Source organism: Rhinoderma darwinii, chromosome 7, assembly GCF_050947455.1.
Source record: "Rhinoderma darwinii isolate aRhiDar2 chromosome 7, aRhiDar2.hap1, whole genome shotgun sequence".
Lineage (NCBI taxonomy): Eukaryota > Metazoa > Chordata > Amphibia > Anura > Rhinodermatidae > Rhinoderma > Rhinoderma darwinii.
In genome coordinates, this window is record NC_134693.1 from 99,610,700 (window position 1) to 99,630,599 (window position 19,900).

At 40.5% G+C, this 19,900-nt stretch overlaps 1 protein-coding gene across 2 annotated transcripts in view; it reads right to left on the reverse strand.

Annotated features, from left to right (window-relative positions):
• Positions 1–19,900, reverse strand: part of CACNA1I (calcium voltage-gated channel subunit alpha1 I) — an 884,757-nt gene that overhangs the window by 526,944 nt on the left and 337,913 nt on the right. For both annotated transcript variants that reach the window (XM_075833728.1, XM_075833727.1), the window contains exons 3-4: positions 7,801–7,912; positions 4,889–5,022 (exon numbers count right to left, since the gene is read on the reverse strand). In XM_075833728.1, the coding sequence (XP_075689843.1) occupies positions 4,889–5,022; positions 7,801–7,912 (246 nt within the window). The remainder of the gene's footprint in view (positions 1–4,888; positions 5,023–7,800; positions 7,913–19,900) is intronic.

Below are 19,900 nucleotides of genomic sequence, written 5' to 3' on the forward strand. Positions count from 1 at the left end.
ACCCGAGCTGTACGGCGCGAGATGTGAATCATACATGTAAAAAAAATTGATGCCTCCAACAGATGCATTGGCGGATACCAAGAATTTCACATGGATGAGTTGCGATGTGGTGTACTTATATACAAGCATACCACATGAAATAGCCCTTACGGCCATAAATCACCATTTATTGAAATATAGTAATTACAGTCATGATCTATGTGGTTCCATTATTGATGTTTTGCAATTTCTAATCACCCATAATTATTTTCAATTTAATAGCAGGTATTACTTACAACTCACATGTATTTCTATGGGAGCAAAGTTCTCTCCGTCTGTGGCCAATTCGGTCATGGCTTGGTGGGAGGAATTTATGAGTTTTTCGCCCAGATAATCCATTTAGAGAGCATGCGCATTGGTATGGCAGATATATTGATGATCTCCTATTCATCTGGGAGGGAGATATGTCTGCCATACCAATGTTCATGGAATACATCAACACTAACGACTGTCATTTAAAATTGACACATTCTTCTTTCAATAAAGAATCCATTTCGTTTTTGGATTTAAAACTGGAATCTAAAGCGGGCAAATTAATCAATAGCAGTACATATCGTAAAAAAATTACAGGTAACACAATATTACATGCGTCCAGTAGCCATCCAAAACTCACAATTACGTCAATACCAGTAGGGGAATTAATACGAGCGAAAGAATCTGTACTAATGCGGAACATTTTTCCTATGAACAACAACAAATTTTTCAAAGATTGGATAGAAGGGGTTACAAGAAATGGACCCTAAATAGAGCCAAATCTGTTGTGAGCACAAAAACATGACATCAATTACTATTTGACACAAAAAAGCATAACATGACCACTAAAAAACATATTCCCACTCTTGTTTTACAGTATAACAACCATTTCACCAAAATCAAAAATATTGTACACAAATGTCTCCCCATTCTGAGAGAGGATATAGAATTGGATGGCATACTTGAACAGGGATATAGGATTGTGTCTAGAAGAGCCCCCACACCGGGAAATACTTTATCTCCATCTTTATATTCATCAGAAAGAAGCAAACCTACATGGCTACAACAACATGGTTTCTTCAGGCGCGGTTCACATCCCTGAAAAGTATGCGCTTATGTTCATCCTAGTTAGGCCTTATTCACACGAGCGTATTTCACATCCGTGTTATGCATGTTACAACAACGGACGTCACACGAACCTATGCAATTCAATGGGGCCATTCAGACATTCAGTTTTTCACGCTGCGTGAAACACTGCATGTCCTATACTTGTACGTTTTTTGAGCATCGCGCACCCATTGAAGTCAATGGGTGCGTGAAAATCACGGACAGCGCACAGACGCCATACGTGTGCTGTGAGTGATTCACGCACCAATTGCTAAAGAAATGATGAGAAAAAGAAAAACACCTCTTTCAGTTTATTTTGCTGATGTAAAAAAACGCGTGACATACAGATGACATACGCACATAAAAAACGCAGACACAAGGATGTCATACGGAACTGCAACGCAAAAAAACCACTGCGTTTTTTACGTGCGTGAAACTGACACGTTCGTGTGAATAAGGCCTTATTTACACGACCGCTGCGCATCTCGGGTAAAAAACTGCCGTTTTTCACGTCCGAGGTGCATCCGTGCTCAGCGCTGCGGGATGCGATGTCACGCATCCCCCATAGTTGAGAGTCTATGGAGGGATGCGTGATGCGCGAAAAGAACGGACATATTTTCGCACGGACCCTTCACACGGTCCGTTGAAACAACGGCTGTGTGAACGGCCACATTGAATTACATAGGTCCATGGGATGGCCGCTGTTTCAACGGCCGTCCCACGGACGTTTAACACGTTCGTGTAAATGAGGCCTCAGGCCTAAAAAAATTCAGAATTCCAGTGGAGAGAGAATTTTTCCCGTAAAAGAGTACATTAATTGTAATAGTGAACTGGTAGTATATGTCATTGAATGCAAAGAATGTAAACTCATGTATATAGGATGCACTACCCGTAAGTTCAAAACTCTGATTCTGGAGCATTTGGGATACATCAGAAATCCGACCCGATCTAGTATTTCCAATGCAACAAAACATTTCAATTTTTGCCATAACGGATCTGCCAAAACTTTCTGCACATATGCAATAGAAAAAAATCAAAACCACAGTTAGGCCTCATTTACACGAGCGTGTGCGTTTTGCGCGCGCAAAAAAATGCAGCGTTTTGCGTGCGCAAAAGGCACTTGACAGCTCCGTGTGTCATCCGTGTATGATGCGCGGCTGCGTGATTTTCGCACAGCCACCATCATAGAGATGAGGCTAGTCGACGTCAGTCACTGTCCATGGTGCTGAAAGAGTTAACTGATCGGCAGTAACTCTTTCAGCACCCTTGACAGTGCATTCCGATCACCATATCGAGTAACCTGTTTAAAAAAAAAGAGGTTCGTACTTACCGAGAACTTCCCGGCCGTTGCCTTGGTGACGCGTCCTTGGTGACGCGTCCTTGGTGACGCGCCTCTCTTGACATCTGGCCCCACCTCCCTGGATAACGCGGCAGTCCATGTGACCGCTGCAGCCTGTGCTTGGCTTGTGATTGGCTGCAGCTGTCACTTGGACTGAATTGTCATCCCGGGAGGTCAGACTGGAGGAAGAAGCCGGGAGTTATCGGTAAGTCAGAACTTTTTTTTTTTTACACGTTCACGTATATTGGAATCGGAAGTCACCGTCCAGGGTGCTGAACCAGTTTAACTCTTTCAGCACCCTGCACAGTGACTGTCTCCTGCCGGGTTCGGTCAAAACGAGTTCAGCCGAACCCGGTAAAGTTCGGTTCGCTCATGTCTAAGACACTCCATTCGGATGTTTGTAAACAGAAAAGCACGTGGTGCTTTTCTGTTTACATTCAGTTTGACAGCTCTTGCGCGAATCACGCAGTTCGCACGGAAGTGCTTCCGTGCGACCTTCGTGGTTTTCACGCACCCATTGACTTCAATGGGTGCGTGATGCGCGAAAAACGCAGAATTATAGAACATGTCGTGAGTTTTTTTCAGCGCACTCACACTGAGCAAAACTCACGGACCGTCTGCATGCCCCCATAGACTTGTATAGGTCCGTGCGACCCGCGTGAAAAGCACGCGAGTCTCACGGACGTATATCACGTTCGTGTAAATGAGGCCTTAGAGGGAGAAAACAAAAACACACCCTTTTGGATAGGGAGGCCTTTTGGATATATAATTTAAATACAAAGGTTCCAAAGGGCTTGAATTTGAGAAAAAAGTTTCATTACTGATATTGACATAGATTCCCTTTTTCTCTTCACATCATAATGTTTGTTTTGACATTACTGAATGGAGATCTAGATCGCTTGCTTCTCTTAATTTGCTAAAACAAAATTATTGTTGGTAACTTTAAAATGTAAAATCTAATATCTCATGTTCAACATTAAACTTTATTCATTATTTTATTAAAATTTTTAAACAAAATTTCTGTAGACCTAATGCATTCGTATGTGCTGACCAATCCAGTCTCTGGCCTAAAAATTCCAGCAAAACTATATCGGTAATAATGATATCTATTTAATATTGACCAAATTAGGCACTGTTCACACTGAGGTTATTTTGTTAGTTTTTTTTGCCGCGTTTTTAACACGCTGCAAAATACGCACAAAAAAAGGAGTTGAAGGACACCTGTGGTGCATAACTATCCCCCCAAAAAAAACTGAGTTGATTGATTTTTGATTCTGCAGGCAGAAAGCTCCATGTGAACAGAGCCCTACAAAAACACATATTTCAAGAATATTTTATTCATTATAAATATTTACCTGATACTATACATCCTTTTAGGCCACCTATTTCAAGTTATGTGTAAAACATTGGAATGGGTATAACATGTCCTATACAAACTTAGGTGTATATTTAAATACCTTTTGTTTTGGCAACATATGGTTATTTGACTGGATTTCCCTTGAGCTATCTCCACCCTATGTAAACAGGGATTGGGCAAAAGGTGGTAATGGGAGTCCCCCTACCTGCGATTGCGCATACAAGGGTGGAACAGTAAGGTTGTATGACATGCCATGATTAAGACTGAGTGAATAGGTTGAAACGCGTAGGCTCTGTGCATCCACCCCTCTGTGCTTGTGTAAGTTTTAAACGTTTTTTCAATAAAGTGGAAGATTTTTCCTTTTAAACTCAGCGCTGGATCAAAAATTGTTATCCTTTGCATCAGGATTTAACCGAATGCCATCTCGAGGATCCGTGCGCAATCTGGGATCAAAACGCCAAGATTGGTGAGCTGGAGAAAAACTTTCTATTTTCCTTGTGGATACCACCTGTCAGCCACCCGTCGCCCTATGTTAATAAAACCGTTTTTTTAACATGGTAGTCTATTGGCAACAGATAGCCGACAGATGTCATCCATCAGAGGTATTCGTCGGCCATTGATCGTCTATAAACTCCCATTTTAAATAAAGTCTATGCTTAACATATACGCTTTTAAACTGGATGGCTTTGATGGATGCCTATGATGAATGCTATCCATCGCCCATAGATTCCCATGTTAAAAAAACATATACTCTTAACGCATAATTTTTTCTACTGGATGGCGTGAGATTGTATTGAATTAGTATCATGACAAATTGTCTGACTTAACACAATTATAGAAAAATCAACAGTGGACACATCTGTGCAATTTGTTATGATGAAGACTTTTTCGCTTTCCTACTTATGAGTTTATATTTGCTCAAGGAAGTTCTGCATTCGTTCTTTTATGTATGTTGCGCGATTCGCTGTGTTTTAGAAGTCATCTTCACAACGATCATGCCTTAATAATTTTTCCTTAAGGAGGAACATATCTTCACAATAGATTCAATTTGAGGTGCTAAAGTATTTACCTACCCCGCCATTACAATGAAGAAATCCAATCTATTCCATGTGTCTCCAAGGTAACACTTCTTCCCAAAAATTCCTAAGGCCACCATCTTAACTACCATCTCCATTGCAAAGAAGATAAAGATGAAGTCATCAAATACCTGATGTAAATGTGAGAAGAAAATGGTTAGGATTCAATCATGAAATATTACTGTCCATTTATCATATGATTAACTTTAATAAACAATGAATCATGTGATCAATTTAAAACATCAAAACAATAACAAAAGTAGGCAACATATGGTACACACTTGGTATTCCACCGCTGACTACGCTGTCAGTATTGTGGATTCCTTGTGTTGCCCTTAAAAGCAGCCATACAGATGCAGCCAAATTTATCTTGACTCTGATAACTTGCTGCAGCGTGATATCCCACAACAAAAGCCATTAAAAAGTAATTGAAAAAGTCAAGTTAAAGTTTCTTTCCACTGTGTATTTAATGCGTTAAAAGTCAAGATAAAGATGGCTACATCTGTAAGTAACTGTAGTGGACAATACATAGAGAAACCCTAGTAGGGACTGTCTGAGTCTGCTTGAAATTTAGAACCCCTGTGCAGTCAAAGAAATGTATAAAACATCATTTATGCATATTAACCCCTTAACGACCGGCGTATAGTCTTTGTGCAACGGCCGTTCAGGGTAGTTCTTTTGAAGTGCCGCCTTTTCACATCGGCACTTCAGAAACAGTTTTCCTGCATTGGGTGGAGTGCTCCTGAAGCCCGGTCTGTTGCTAACTGCCTCGGGGTTCAGGGCAACGATCGGAGACTATTAGCAGACTATTTAATCCCTCAGACGCGGCACTCAATAGTGACCGCCGCATCTGAGTGTTTTTAGAGGGTGGGGGCTCCCTCTCTCACCCCACTGGCACCCCTCGTGCATTGCAGGGTGCCAATGGTTTCTATGGCAGCCTGGGGCCTAACAGGTCTGCATTTTGTGATGTTAGGCCAGGGGCATGGCCTATCAGATGCCTGTCAGTTTTACACTGACAGGCAATAATACACTGCAACACAGAAGTATTGCAGTGTATTATAAAAGCGATCAAAACATCGCACAGTAAAGTCCACTAGTGAGACTAAAAAAAGTTAAAAAAAAGTAAGATAAGGTTTGAAAGAAATAAAAGTTCCAAGTAAAAATAAATTAAAAACCCACTTGCTCCCCTTACAAAACACTTTATTATAAAAAAAAAAAAGTAAAAAGTTATTCATATTTGGTATCGCCACGTCCGTAACGACCCCAACTATAAAAGTATTACATTATTTAACCCGCACAGGGAACGCCGTAAAAAGTAAAATAAAAAAACAATGCCAGAATTGCTTTCTGTTCATTCTAACTTCAAAAGAATTTGATAAAAAGTGATCAGAAAGTCGCATGTACTCCAAAATGGTACCAATAAAAACTTCAAGTCATCCTGCAAAAACAAAAGCCCTCATACAGCTGCATCGGTGGAAAAATAAAAAAGTTATGGCTCTTAAAATATGGCGATTTTTGAAAAAAATGTGTTTTTGCAGTGTAAAGGTAGTAAAACATAAAAAAAACCTATATGAATTTGGTATCGCCGCAATCATAAGGACCCGCAGAATAAGGTTATTATGTTATTTATACCAAATGGTAAACAGTTTATCAATAAATTATATGTACCCCAAAATGATGCTATTAAAAAATACAACTTGTCCCGCAAAAACAAAGTCCTTATACAGCTATGTCGATGGAAAAATAAAAAAGTTATAGCTTTTTGAATGCGACAATGGAAAAACATAAAACTCGGTCATTAAGGTTTAAAATACTTTCGGTATTAAGGGGTTAATATTATATGGAGGTTTCAGAACAATACGATACAGAACATCATATTTAAAGAAGCTGTCACTAGTTTAGTAATGCCCTATCTCCTAGCTAATCTAATAGGTGCTGTCAGACTGATAATGCTAGTGAAATTTGTGTCCCAAAATGTCTATTATTTTAAAAGTTATGAGCTTTTTTTCTAAATATGCAAATGAGCCTATACTTAATAAGTGGGAGGTAACCGCAGCGATTCTCCTGAGGTGGAGCTGCATCACAACCCCTGACCTGTCCTATCAGCATCAAGCTGCATCACACAGTGTGAAACTAAAGCTACAGGGAAGGGGATCACTTAAAACAGCCATATCTCCAGCTGTGGACCACCTAGAAAAATGACCACCTAGAATTGGTGTCATACTAAAGAGGAGATTCTAATCTTTCATATGACACCAGGATCGCAGTTCTAGCTGTGACACAACCAGAGGTATCACCATTTGAATACCCAGTCGGGAATGGAATCTGTATACTATAAGATTACGCGGTGTTGCTGGGCAGGGAAGGGGATCGGACAGCGTCATATAGAAAACACGACACCACCCAGAGTGAAAAGAAAGAGTCACCTCCTATTTGGCTATTATAGCCAAATTTGCATATTTAGAAAAATTGTCAAAACTTTGCAAATAATAAACGTTTTTGAAAAAGAAATCACACTGTAGTTATCAGCTTGGCAGTGCCTATAAGATTAGTTAGGAGATAGGGAATTAATAAACTAGTGATAGTTTCTCTTTAAATGCCACGGTCTATTGACCGCATTGAACATGGCCACAGCATTAGAACCATATTAGCAGCCTAAGTTCAATACCACTGATATAACCTGCACTTTAAGACTAGACAAGCACAATATGATTGACACTTTCTATTTAGGAGTAATTGGTAGTGAATTTGGTAATAAAAGTCTCAGTAATTTGAGTATGGTGAAACATTTTACTTCTAAATGTGGCTACAAACGTTTGGAAAACTCTGCTCTAGATGATGTGCAGTTCAAGATTGACTCTTGACAATTCAATATGTGCATTTTAAGTTTTAAAATGATAAGAACTTACTTGAAGGATTTGGCACCGATCAGAGGAACAGTCAACATCTTCACAGGGCTGGAACATTCCCAAAGTCACACAGTTCAGGAGAATTACCATCATGCTCAAACACTCGAACCACGTGAAAGGTGGATTGTTAAGGAAAATTAAGAGGCTATCATAGCAATTCATTTTTATGTCATACCATTGAAAATAATGACAATACAGAAATCTAAACACAATATTTGCTTCATTTTATCCCATCCATTCATTTCATTGTTTTGCCTTCAATTTACCCTGCAGTGAATTAGTCCAGTTTATAACAAAAGCATGACGTTTTAGTAAGAATATAGCTTATACAGGATATTTGTTCACCACATGCTCATAAATATGACTTTTAGATTGGTCCTAAAAATGTAATAGCAGGATTTTAATCAGGTTGGTGGTATGTTAACTGAAATGATAATGTGACCGTGGATCAATATTACTTATACTACCAATTACTGATAGCTGATTATTAGTGGCTTACATTCCATGAAGGCACATGACTGTTATGGGGCCATGGCGGGAGAGTGCCCACACTGTACTGGTTCCCCTGTTTGTTGTGACACTGTCCTAGTTGCTACCTGCAGCCACCACTAGAAGTTTAATGCATACACATTTGTACAGCTTCTATTGAGTTTAATACTAACTGCATAAATCCATATACAGTTAGCTGTAGTCGAGGCTGTTTGCAGCCATAATGATATCACTAATCAACAGATTCCTCAAAACGGATATTATCAGCGGTGGGATCTATGGCTCTCTGCACCGCTTATGATCCCTATATTGCATCTGGAGTTATGCAGCACAAACAGAATAGCCGTGGTGTCCCGTTGCCATGGTAACGACACGACTCTCCTCTGCTTGTGCTGCGCAGCTGCAGCCGCAAGATTGGGACTCTGAGAGACTCATGACATCACTCCTCTTGGATTTTAAAGGGGAACTGCTGCATTGTTGCAGTGCTTGGTTATCAGCAGGGGTGGGATCCGGCCGGTTCGCCCGGGTTCTCCTGAACCGGTTGTTAAAATTACAGACGAGTCACAAAACAGGGGGAAGCGGGAATCTGGAACCGGTCCCGTGCACTCAATTGTCACTGGAGGATAGCGTGGGAACAGGGACAGGTAAGAATAACATTATTTTTTTTTCTTACAGTGGGCAGTGTTGGGGTCCCTATCTACAGGGGATTATATAAGGAGTCCTTGCTACAGGGGACCCTAGCTACAGGGGACTATACATGGGGCCCTATATACAGGGGACGCTACAGGGGGCACTAGCTGCAGAGGATGCTACAGGGGGCACTATCTACAGGGGACTATGGGGGGCCCTATCTACAGGGGGCCCTATTTACAGCCTATAGCCTACAGGGGGCGCTATAAACAGGGGCCACTATAGGGGCCACTATCTACATGGAACTCTACGGGGGGGAGACTATCTACCGGGGCCTCTCTTGGGGCACTATCTACAGAGGGCTCTCCACCTTTCTCACAGTGCATAGCCTACCTAAGGGTATGTTCACACGTACACGTCCGTAATGGCTGAAATCACGCAGCTGTTTTCAGGAGAAAACAGCTCCGCAATTTCAGACGTAATGGCAAGTGCAGGCGCTTTTCGCTGCGTCCATTACGGATGTAATTGGAGCTGTTTTTCCATGGTGTCAATGGAAAACGGCTCCAATTACATCTCAAGAAGTGACAGGCACTTCTTTGATGCGGGCGTCTTTTTTACGAGGTTAAAATGCCCGAATTACGTCCGTAAATAGGGCGTGTGAACATACCCTAAATGGGCTGAGCTTGTTTAGGATATTGAATGTGCACATGTAGGTCTATATGTTATGGGTGAGTTTAATACAATGAGTGTGGGTAGATAGGTATGCACGCTTATGTAATTATATACATAGTGTGGCAATCCAGTTAAACATTCTGGACATTGAATTTCTTTATTGAGTCCACTTTAATATAGGGTGTATTTGGAATATTGTAATTGTTTTATTTGATTATTAGCATAATTTTCCATGGCGTGATATACAACCAAACACCACGACCCCCCCTTCCCCACCAGCGCGTATGTTTTTGTCAGCAAAACAGAGAACCTGTTGTTAAAAATTTGAATCCCAGCCTTGGTGGTTTCCTGACATATTTTCCTGTTCTCTGTTTTCTTGTGTTTGACTCGACTTTCGTTTTGACATAGCTTATCGAGCTCTGGCCTGACCCTGGACTGGATGTTGTCCACCTGTTGCTGAACCTAGATCTGTCTGAGCACAAAACATTTCACACCCAGCATCGGTGGCCTAACCGTCTATTGTGCCCTATCCTGGGGACCGTGAACTAGGAATCATACCAGCAAAGCCTATACCGACTTGAGGGTGTTAAGGGTAAATAACGGGGAATTCCTTAGACTCTGCACCTTAGGTTAGCCTGCTCCAACTCAGTAATGTCCCAGTCATTCCTGACAGCTGCAAACCTTCACCTACGCTGTGCTACACTGCTTTACAGTCCCTGATACATTCCGCTATGCTGTGATATTCTGATTCACCGATTTCAGACATCATCCAAGTTCCGACTACACTGGCATCCATGTATGCTCATAGGCTTACTGTCTAATATGAATCATTAAAGATATTTTATAAAATAAATTAGCACACAATTTTTGACCTAAATATGTAGTCGTGGACATTAACTTTAATGAAGGTGTAGTACATTTGTTGAAGCTCTTAGTAGAAAGTGGGGCCTACATTAAGTTCTGCTATGGGGCCTTATGATTACACTCTATGCACCTGCTGATGGAATAAGTATTCACCAATTTATAATTATGACATGAGTAGTGACCTTTTATATAGTCTAAATACAAAACTTTGTTATTTTTAGTGTTGTATGCATATTAAAAATTCTCTGCTCCTCTAATTCTGTATGTTGTTATGAGGTGCTCGGTGTCCAGGTGCCTTACCATACTCTCATCATGTCCTCAGGTATGCTGATCTATCACCACCAGTAACTTTCTACCAGTGTGTGTTACTAATTGTACTGTTATCCTTTCTCCTACACTGCTTTGAAATAGGATTACTAGAATGGTCACACTATTTTCAATGATCATACATTTTGACAGTTATATAGCATTGCTCTAATTGATCGTGTTTGGTATTTTATGTACACAGTAACACACATAGCATTGCTCTGATTGATCGTGTGTACATAGTAACACACATGGTATTTAATTTGAACTCTACCTGAGGGGTGTAGATATATTTTGTGAGGATTCATTACGACTTATGACCTACGATATTATATCAGGAATCACCTGGCTTTCTTTTAATATATTTTTAAATGTCTATATTATATACTTGGGAGGGGGGTTATTTTTTGTACTTTGTACTAATGTATAATAAATTGTAAAAATTGTTTAATAAAATTGTATTTTGACGAATATAATTGTATGATTTCAAGATTTCCTTTTTTGGTTTAATATGTGAATATTGTGGTATCTTGAGTATAATGAACTAGTAGGAAATATATTTATATAGGTTATAATATGTTGTTATCTATACAGACTTTTAAATGTATAATTTTTAATCAATGTAATTATTAAAATTCAACTTTTCTTACACAAATTTTAGATTTTTAGACTATGATATTATGCTGTTAACAAATATCAGTTTTAGCTAATGATAGCCTCTCATAGTGTCAGAGCTTATGCAATTACAAAGTTAATTGGTTCAGACTGAATTTATTTTGCTGTGTTGCTCGCTTACATGTAATGTTTCTGCTTTAAAATATAAAAAGTAAATAATTGGGGGCCTTTTAAGTCTTTGCCCTGGCTGCTAATATTTTCCACAGTGTTTTTAACATGCCATTTTATTTTCAGCAGATCTCTGCCAATAAAGAACTAAATTAACACAGATATGAACTACCTTTTCACCTCATAGGTATCCGGGCAATTTAAAGCAACTCTCCAGGAACCCTCTTACTAAGACTCATTAGTCTAGCCTCCGTATGCTATAAAATAAAATAAAAATTACCCAATGTTCATCTCTTCTTTACTGGTGGTTTAGTAGTATTTGCTTTATTCTACCCTTGTCATACTGGAAATCCCCACTCTTTGCACTGATTGCCTGGTGAGCTTGGGATAGACTTGTGTTCATACACAAAAGCTAATCTGGAGAGGCAGAGCTGCATTGGGGAGGGAGCAGCAGCCTGGACCAATGATGAGACAGGAGGTGGATTATAGACTACATCAGACTCCCTGTTAGCACAGTAGCTAAACTGTTGACACAGATTACAGATGAGATCTAATCTGAGCAGAAAAGCAGCCAAGCAGTAAGAACTAAGGAAACAAAATAACAGTTAAGTATCACCTATATATACTAAAGAATGGACGGTTGCTCTGTTTATGAAATAATAATTCTATGACCAATTTTATTAACAATGTTTTCAATAAAAATCAAACTAATTAGGAATTGTCATTATGGTAGAAAAACATTGAATCACATTCTTAATAGCATTCTGAATACATATACATAAGTCAATCTAGTTCAATCTGTTATCCTGTAGTGCTGATCCAGAGGAAAGCAAAACAACCTCTATAAGAAAGAAGCCATTTGTACTCATCTGAATGGAAAACAATTCCATCCCCAGAATAAGTCCCTGAATCAATAATTTATAATGTTATGATTTTCAGGACCGTCATCCTATAACAACTTCCACTGGCGGAGAGTTCCATAGTCTTACTGCTTTTAAGAAACCCCATCTATGCTGATTTCCCTCTAAATGTAGTTGATGGCCCCCTTTTATGGTTTTATTTGCCTTTGCAGCAGCTGCCTGGCCTTGGTTGTCCAAGTTTATTGTCCAATGTCATTAATAACCCAATTCCGTTTTGGTGTTAATTTTAGCCAATGTTTTACTATTTAATATATAATTGTAAAATGTATTTTCTTGTCCCATGTGCATATGGATGTAAATCACTAAATTCTAAAAACACAAACATTTTATATAGTTAGACACTTGATGAAAGGTAATCAGACAGAGGAGTTAGTGAATTTAGCTGAACACTAATATGACAGTCTTGTGTAAAAAAAAATTAAGCCAATAATTGTTGGTTGCGTTTTTTTAATTTTAGGTTTATATTCATCTAAAATGTTGTTGAAGGTATATATTACAGTTAAGTATTTCTGTCATTCTGTCAACCTAACAAAGCACTGACAAAGCCAAGATGTATCATGTGTTTAATATTGAATACACTACTTCTAATGCTGTGAGAGTGTTCTCTAGTTTCTACTTTTTAAGAAGACTGCATTATAGGACGGATGCCAATTCCCCCTGATTCCAACAAAGAAATATGAAAGAATATGAAATTTATTCAAAAAAAGGCAACAATAAGCTCTGCTTATTACTCATTCCTAAGCAGTTGACTCAGTGGAACAAAAGTTTGATCATCTTTACAAAGCAATGATTAATGTAGAATCTTTGGCCGGTTTAAAGACCTAAGCAAAGATTACCCAGTGCTTTCTCCTGCTTTCTACATCTGTTTTCTTGAGTGTCATCATTGTGGCTGAGTTAAAGAGAACCTGTCACTACGTTCATGTTGTCCTTTCTGAGGACAGCATGAATTAAAGACAGGGACATTGAGCCCTAAGATAAGTAACCGCTGCATAATTCGCCAGCGCGCGGCCAAATGTTTCCAATGGATGACTCCTCTCGGCTCTCTCGCCCTGCTCATCGTGATTGACAGATCAGGTTATTAAACAGAACCTAAAATGTTGCAGCCATAGATGAAGCATTGTTCACTTATCATCCTATGACTATCATAAAAACATGTGTCTGTCTTCCAACAATGCTATTCACTGTAACATAGTTTCAAACACTCCTATTTTGGTAGAAAGACGATCTACCGGGTTCATGATTGAAAAGGAAGAATAACAGTCAGCAGTGAACATTGAAACTTACGGTGTGTAGGGGATTAACTCTTTGTGCACTATATTGGTTGTTTCTAGTGGTAGTTATCCAGTATCTGTTACCCATAGAGTAAACCAAGATAATATAATATCATGATGTCATAAATGACTCAATAATTTTCTTTTAACTTTAGTGAGAAAATGATAAGCAACATAAAGCCTCATTTCCCCACAAATAATCCCCTTTATTAATATAACAAAAATCCCAATTCTATGCACATTGCCACATTTTTTTCTTCTGAACTACATTCCATCACCTTGTTCAAGCATGTATCCTCCCAATTTATCCCATGTCTGGAAGCCTTAAATGTTCCTGGCTTTATGGGGGAGACTTCCTGCTGTGTTCTCTTCTAGGCCTCTATGTAAATTACTGTCAGTGACCTCAACAGTTAGGCTTGTTAGTAGACTTGACTCTGTGGCGACTCACCGGAAGTGATGTAATTTGATTGACAGATACAGAAGTAAAAACATAATTTGCGTAGTAGGTGTCATTGCACAGGAAAATAATTACAATCATGTAACATGTTGTATTGATTACATACTGTAAGTCATATGTTTTTCTGTCACTGAACATGGAGTGGACTGTGTGTATCAGCAGTGGATTCCGTATCCCAATTTACTTATATTTGAAAAATATGGCTGCGGTTGTCCAAAAACAGCACCACAAATCTCCACAGGTTGTGTGTGGTGTTATAGATCAGACCCATTAACTAGTTGAGCAGCAATAGCAGACACAACCAATGGACAGATGTGCCACTGTTTTTGGAAGAAAGCAGCAATGTTTTTCTAATCCTGAACAAACCCATTTAAACTTTTACTTTTAACAACTGATTACAGATGAAGGGATAGGATCTTCATGGGATATTTCAAGTATACTGCTCAAGAAGGAGTGGCATCGATTAGTCCTTTGAATGTCATTGTTTGATACTTGACAATGTCTGGTTGACACTAAATTCCAATAGTCAAAGCCCAAAAAGTTCTGGCTGTTTGCAAGTCTAGCTGCAGATGGAAAGCTTTGGGGAAAAAAAATCACATTATTGTATCCCTGCTCGCAGATACATTTTTGTGTCATACTGGGTAATCAAACACACCGTCATTTCAAGGTTCTATATTTCCTGGATCTCCTACCATTGACCTCAATGTTCAGATCAGTCACAGCTGCTTCTCCACAAGAGGGAATGTAAGGCATGCTGTTTGTAACCACTACCTTTCATATGTCTCCGCTCTGCCTTTTCCTCCACTTTTTCACATCCCTGATCCATTCCTGCATTTCAGTCTCTTCATAACTTAATTATAATTAAATCTACTATACTGTATACAGTCGGGAACATTAACGATCGTACACTGGTTAATACACTAAGCTATTAAATGAATCCACATTTCCATATTAAATTTTTTTACCCATGACTGTATTTTTCCTGGCAGCAATATTTATTTTATGACTCACTGCATATTTTGGGTCCAAAATGCATATTTTTCTTTTGTTTGCTATATAAAAAAAATGTTCTTTTATTTTTCTGCCACTGGAAATGTAAAATGTAAGTGAGATAAATTAAAACGTAAATATAGTCAGTGATTCACTATATTCAGTATATCAAAGCTGTTTCCACAGGGCATACATCAAACGTATACATAGGACCTCTTTCCCCCGATGGATGGCAAAATAGTGTCCATTTTAGTCTTGATTGGGCTGGTATTCGTGGGCATACTTTTTGTTCAACGTAAGTAATAGTGCAGTTGACTGCGCTATACCATACAAAGACATACAGTAAAAAAACTTATATAGGGCGGTATACTTTTTTTTTAGCATAAGTGCCTATGGATGTTTGCCAGAGGCAGCTTTTGGAGGAATATGTCGGGAAATTCTCCCGGCATATACCTCTGATGGACGTTGCAAACGCAGTGGGAAAACGGTCTTATAAAGAGAGTAAATAGTTTATTCTTAACATTTATGTTATCTTATTGCATTATACATACATCTAAGAAGACAATTTAACCCTTTAAGGAAGCCGCTATTTTGGGCATTAAGAATGCAGTGATTCCGAAAATCTCCATATTCTGAAAACACAAGAACTTTTACATTTTTTCGTCAACGTAGCTGTATGTGGAGTTTTAAATATAAAATTTTGTGGTACATAAACTTATCAGCCATAACATTAAAACCACCTGACTAACACTGTGTAGGTCAACTTTGATGCATCGACTCTAGAAGACCTCTGAAGGCAGTGTCGGATAGGAGTACCTTGGGTCCACCAGAGAAAATAAGTCTTGGTGCCCACCTGTCAACTATATAGAAATAATGTGACCACTCTTAAAGGGAATTTCCAACGAGGGCCATTTATGGCATATCCACAGAATGTGTCAGAAATGTAAGATAGATGCGGGTCCCACTTCTGGAACGCGCACCTATCTCTGGAACGGGGGCTCCTAAACCCCGTTCTACTTTTGTCTGCTATCACTGACTCGTGGCCGCTTCCTGACTTTATGGTCGGGAGTTATGAAAACAACACAGCCCGCTGAGCTACGCTGTTTCCGTAACTCCCATAGTAGTAAATAGCAGTTACGAAAGCAGCGTAGCATGCATGCTATGCTGTTTCCATAACCACCAATCAGTTCTATGGAGCTTACGAAAACAGCGAAGCTCAGCGAGACCCGTGCACGCGTGACCATCTCTCCACTGGTCTCTGCCTGGATTCTGTGGTCAGTTCTAGATATAGGTACCGGTCCCACAGCTGGGACCTACATCTATCAGCCATTTTTGGCATTTCCTGTGGATGTGCCATAAATGTCTAAGATGGGAATACTCCTTTAATACAATAGAGTGAAATCTAGTGACTTACCAGTGACGTCTTTTCAGATTGGAGTCGTTAACTTTTTCTTTTCTTCATCCAGCCCAGATTGCCCTGACACCTTCTCCCGACTACGAATCACCTCTGTAGAATTTGAAATACAAAGATCTTTGGCTTCTCGCTTTACTAGCACCTCCCCACCCACTACAAAAACCTCCCTATTTATAGTGCCCCAGATGGAAATAATGCCCCCTCGGTGCCACACAGTATAATAGTACCCCCTTTAGGCCCCACAATGATAATAATGCCACACACAGCATCCTGTAGATAGTGCCACACCCAGCCCCCCTCTAGTAGATAGTGCCACACAGTCCCCTCGTACAGTGCCACACCCCCCTAGTAGATAGTGCCACACAGCCCTACCCCCTGTATAGTGCCACATAGCCCCCTAGTAGATAGCGCCACACAGCCCCCCAGTAGATAGTGCCACACAGCCCCCCTAGTACATAGTGCCACACAGCCCCCCATACTAGATAGTGCCACACAGCCCCCCAGTAGATATTGCCACACCCCCTTTGTATATAGAGCCACATAGTCTCCCCTAGTAGATAGTGCCATACCCCCCTTGTATATAGCACCACACAGCCCCCCAAGTAGATAGTGCCACACACCCCCTTGTATATAGCACCACAAACCAGCCCCCCCCCATAAAAATTGTATTTACATAGCCCCGTTCCCACTACGACAGTGTGCTCCACCGTATCAGATGGCGTAGGCCAGCGTGATGCAATGACGTCATCACGCCGTCCTGCACATGGACTCCGTCCCAGCGTCTTATAGGCTGCAGACCTAACATGGCCTGCAGCCTATACTATTCAATTGTATCTGCGTCCTGAAGGCGCAGATACAAGAGAATGTGGCAGTCGCTAGCACCAGGGCCCCCTCTGGTGCTAGCGACGCCACCGGGCATGAGGGGGGCTGTGCTGCCCGGCACATATCATGGCTGCTATAGTCGGCAGGGGGCCCTAACGCCGGCTCTGCCTACACGAGTAAGCAGCGGGCAGTGAGACAATGTCTCTCTGCTCCGAAGCCGGATAAAAGCAGTTCGCTGCCTGGGCCCACCGGAGGAGTAAAATATATTAAAAAAAACTATATAAATTAGGTATCGCCGTAATCATATTGAGCCAAAGAATAAAGTTAAGTTGATTTTACCGCAGGATGAAAGGCGTAAAAACTAAACCTAAAAAACAATGGAGAAATCACAGTTTTCTCCAATTCCACCCCACAAAGAATTGGTTTTCAGTTTCCCAGTACATTATATGATACTTTAAATAGTGCCAATAGAAAGTTCAACTCCTCCCACAAAAAAATAAGCCCTCACACCGCTCCATTGGTGTAAAAATGTAAAAATTATGGCTCTTGGAAAGCGAGGAGTGAAAGACAAAAACACAAAAACACAAAAAATGGCTTCGTCCTGAAAGGGTTGAATAATATCAGAGGCCTCTGTTTCGACAGTTTAAGGCCCCATGCACACAAACGTGCCCGTAATCATGGTGCATGATTACGGGCATGGCTGGCCGCTGATGGCCCTGGACAGCCACCCGCATTTGCGGGCCATGCGCAAAGATCAGGACATTTCTACGGCCTCCCTTTTACCATATTGGGGATAACACGTCACTCTATGTGCAACAATAATTTGTACAGATCAGAAAATAAGGATTGAGCCCTTTTTCCCAAATACTGACAGTGACTATATGATGGAGCAGCTGGCCAGTTGTAGTGTTGTATCCTTTAAAACATTACACCTCTCACTTTGGCCAAAAATGTTCATATATTTATGACAGGTATGGGGCGTTGTCTTATAGATTCCATGCGTTGCAAACTTTTTCACCGTAAATCTGCAACAAATCTGCATTGCAAAGAGTGTTATGATATTCAACAACAAATCCGCAGCAGAGTTGACAGTTGTGGTTTCTATTCATTTTTAAATGTATGAAATTAACATCATGAAATTAAAGATCTAAGTTAAAGATTAAATATTTTATATGTCATTTGCCATTTTCAGTTATAGGGAAAACAAATCTAATGAAAACCAACATATTTATTGCAAGAAAATATTTTTGGATGCTTTAGTGAAGTAAGCCCACCTGTAAATTCAAGCATTGTGAAGAGCTCACAACACCAAATAACATAAGTACCCCTCATTATATACCAAACAGTGACATCACAGCACATATTTACCATGCTATTGAGTAGCCTCCTTCCCTCCCTATGCCACGGACCCAGCCCATTATATTTTATGTACAGTAGTATGATAAAGAGATTTTTCCCATCCTAGGAAGTGATGGCATATCTCTATAGTACGCCATTACTTTCTGGATAGTGGGGGTCTGACGTCCACCAATGATGTACTTTGCTTAGCACAGCATTACTTACCTCTCATTCAAGTGAATAGAGCTAAATCTCAGCACCTGCACAGCACCTGGACGAGGTTGGTGAAAATAAGTCTGTGTAGAAAATAAGTCTGAAGGAGCCATGGCCTTCTGTGACCACTTCATCCTAGAAATCAATGTCAGCCGTTGAGCAAACCCCCACTACCCGACTGTCTGTTGTCACTTCTATAGGTGGAAAACCCTTGTTGAAAACATTTGCTTGCAAATTGAAAGACAGGGTCTGCAATGCAAGATCTTCAATCAAATCTTACTGCAACTATTGGTTACATACAACCAGGGGCGTAGCTAAAGGCTCATGGGCCCGGGTGCAAGAATTCAGCTTGGGCCCCCCTACCACTCCCCAACACCACCATCATCATCAGACCCCTGAGCGCGCCTATGCCCAGACGCCTTGCCCAACAGCCCCCATAGTATAATGCCCCCACACAGTATAATGCTCCCATAGCTGCCCCCACACAGTATAATGCCCCATAGCGTATAATGCCCCCATAACAGCCCCATACCGTATAATGCTCCCCATATCAGCTCCCCATACAGTATAATTCCCCCATATCAGCCCCCATGCAGTATAATGCCCCCCATCTTATCAGCCCCCTTGCCATATCAGCCCCCATGCAGTATAATGCCCCCCAAGCAATATCAGCCCCCATACAGTATAATGCCCCCATATGTGCATAATAGAAAAATAGTATAATTACTTACCTATCCCTGTTCCCACGTCGGGTGGAGGTTCCTTCGCCTCCTCCGGTGTGTGCTATGAGTGACTCAGCGCAGGCAAGCGCGATGATGTCGCTACATCCCGCCTGCCTGCGTCGAGCTGCTCAGGGCACAGTGAATGCTGTATCAAGGAGATGTCAGCTCCTTGCTCCAGGATTGAATGGAACCGGGACCTCGGTGAGTGA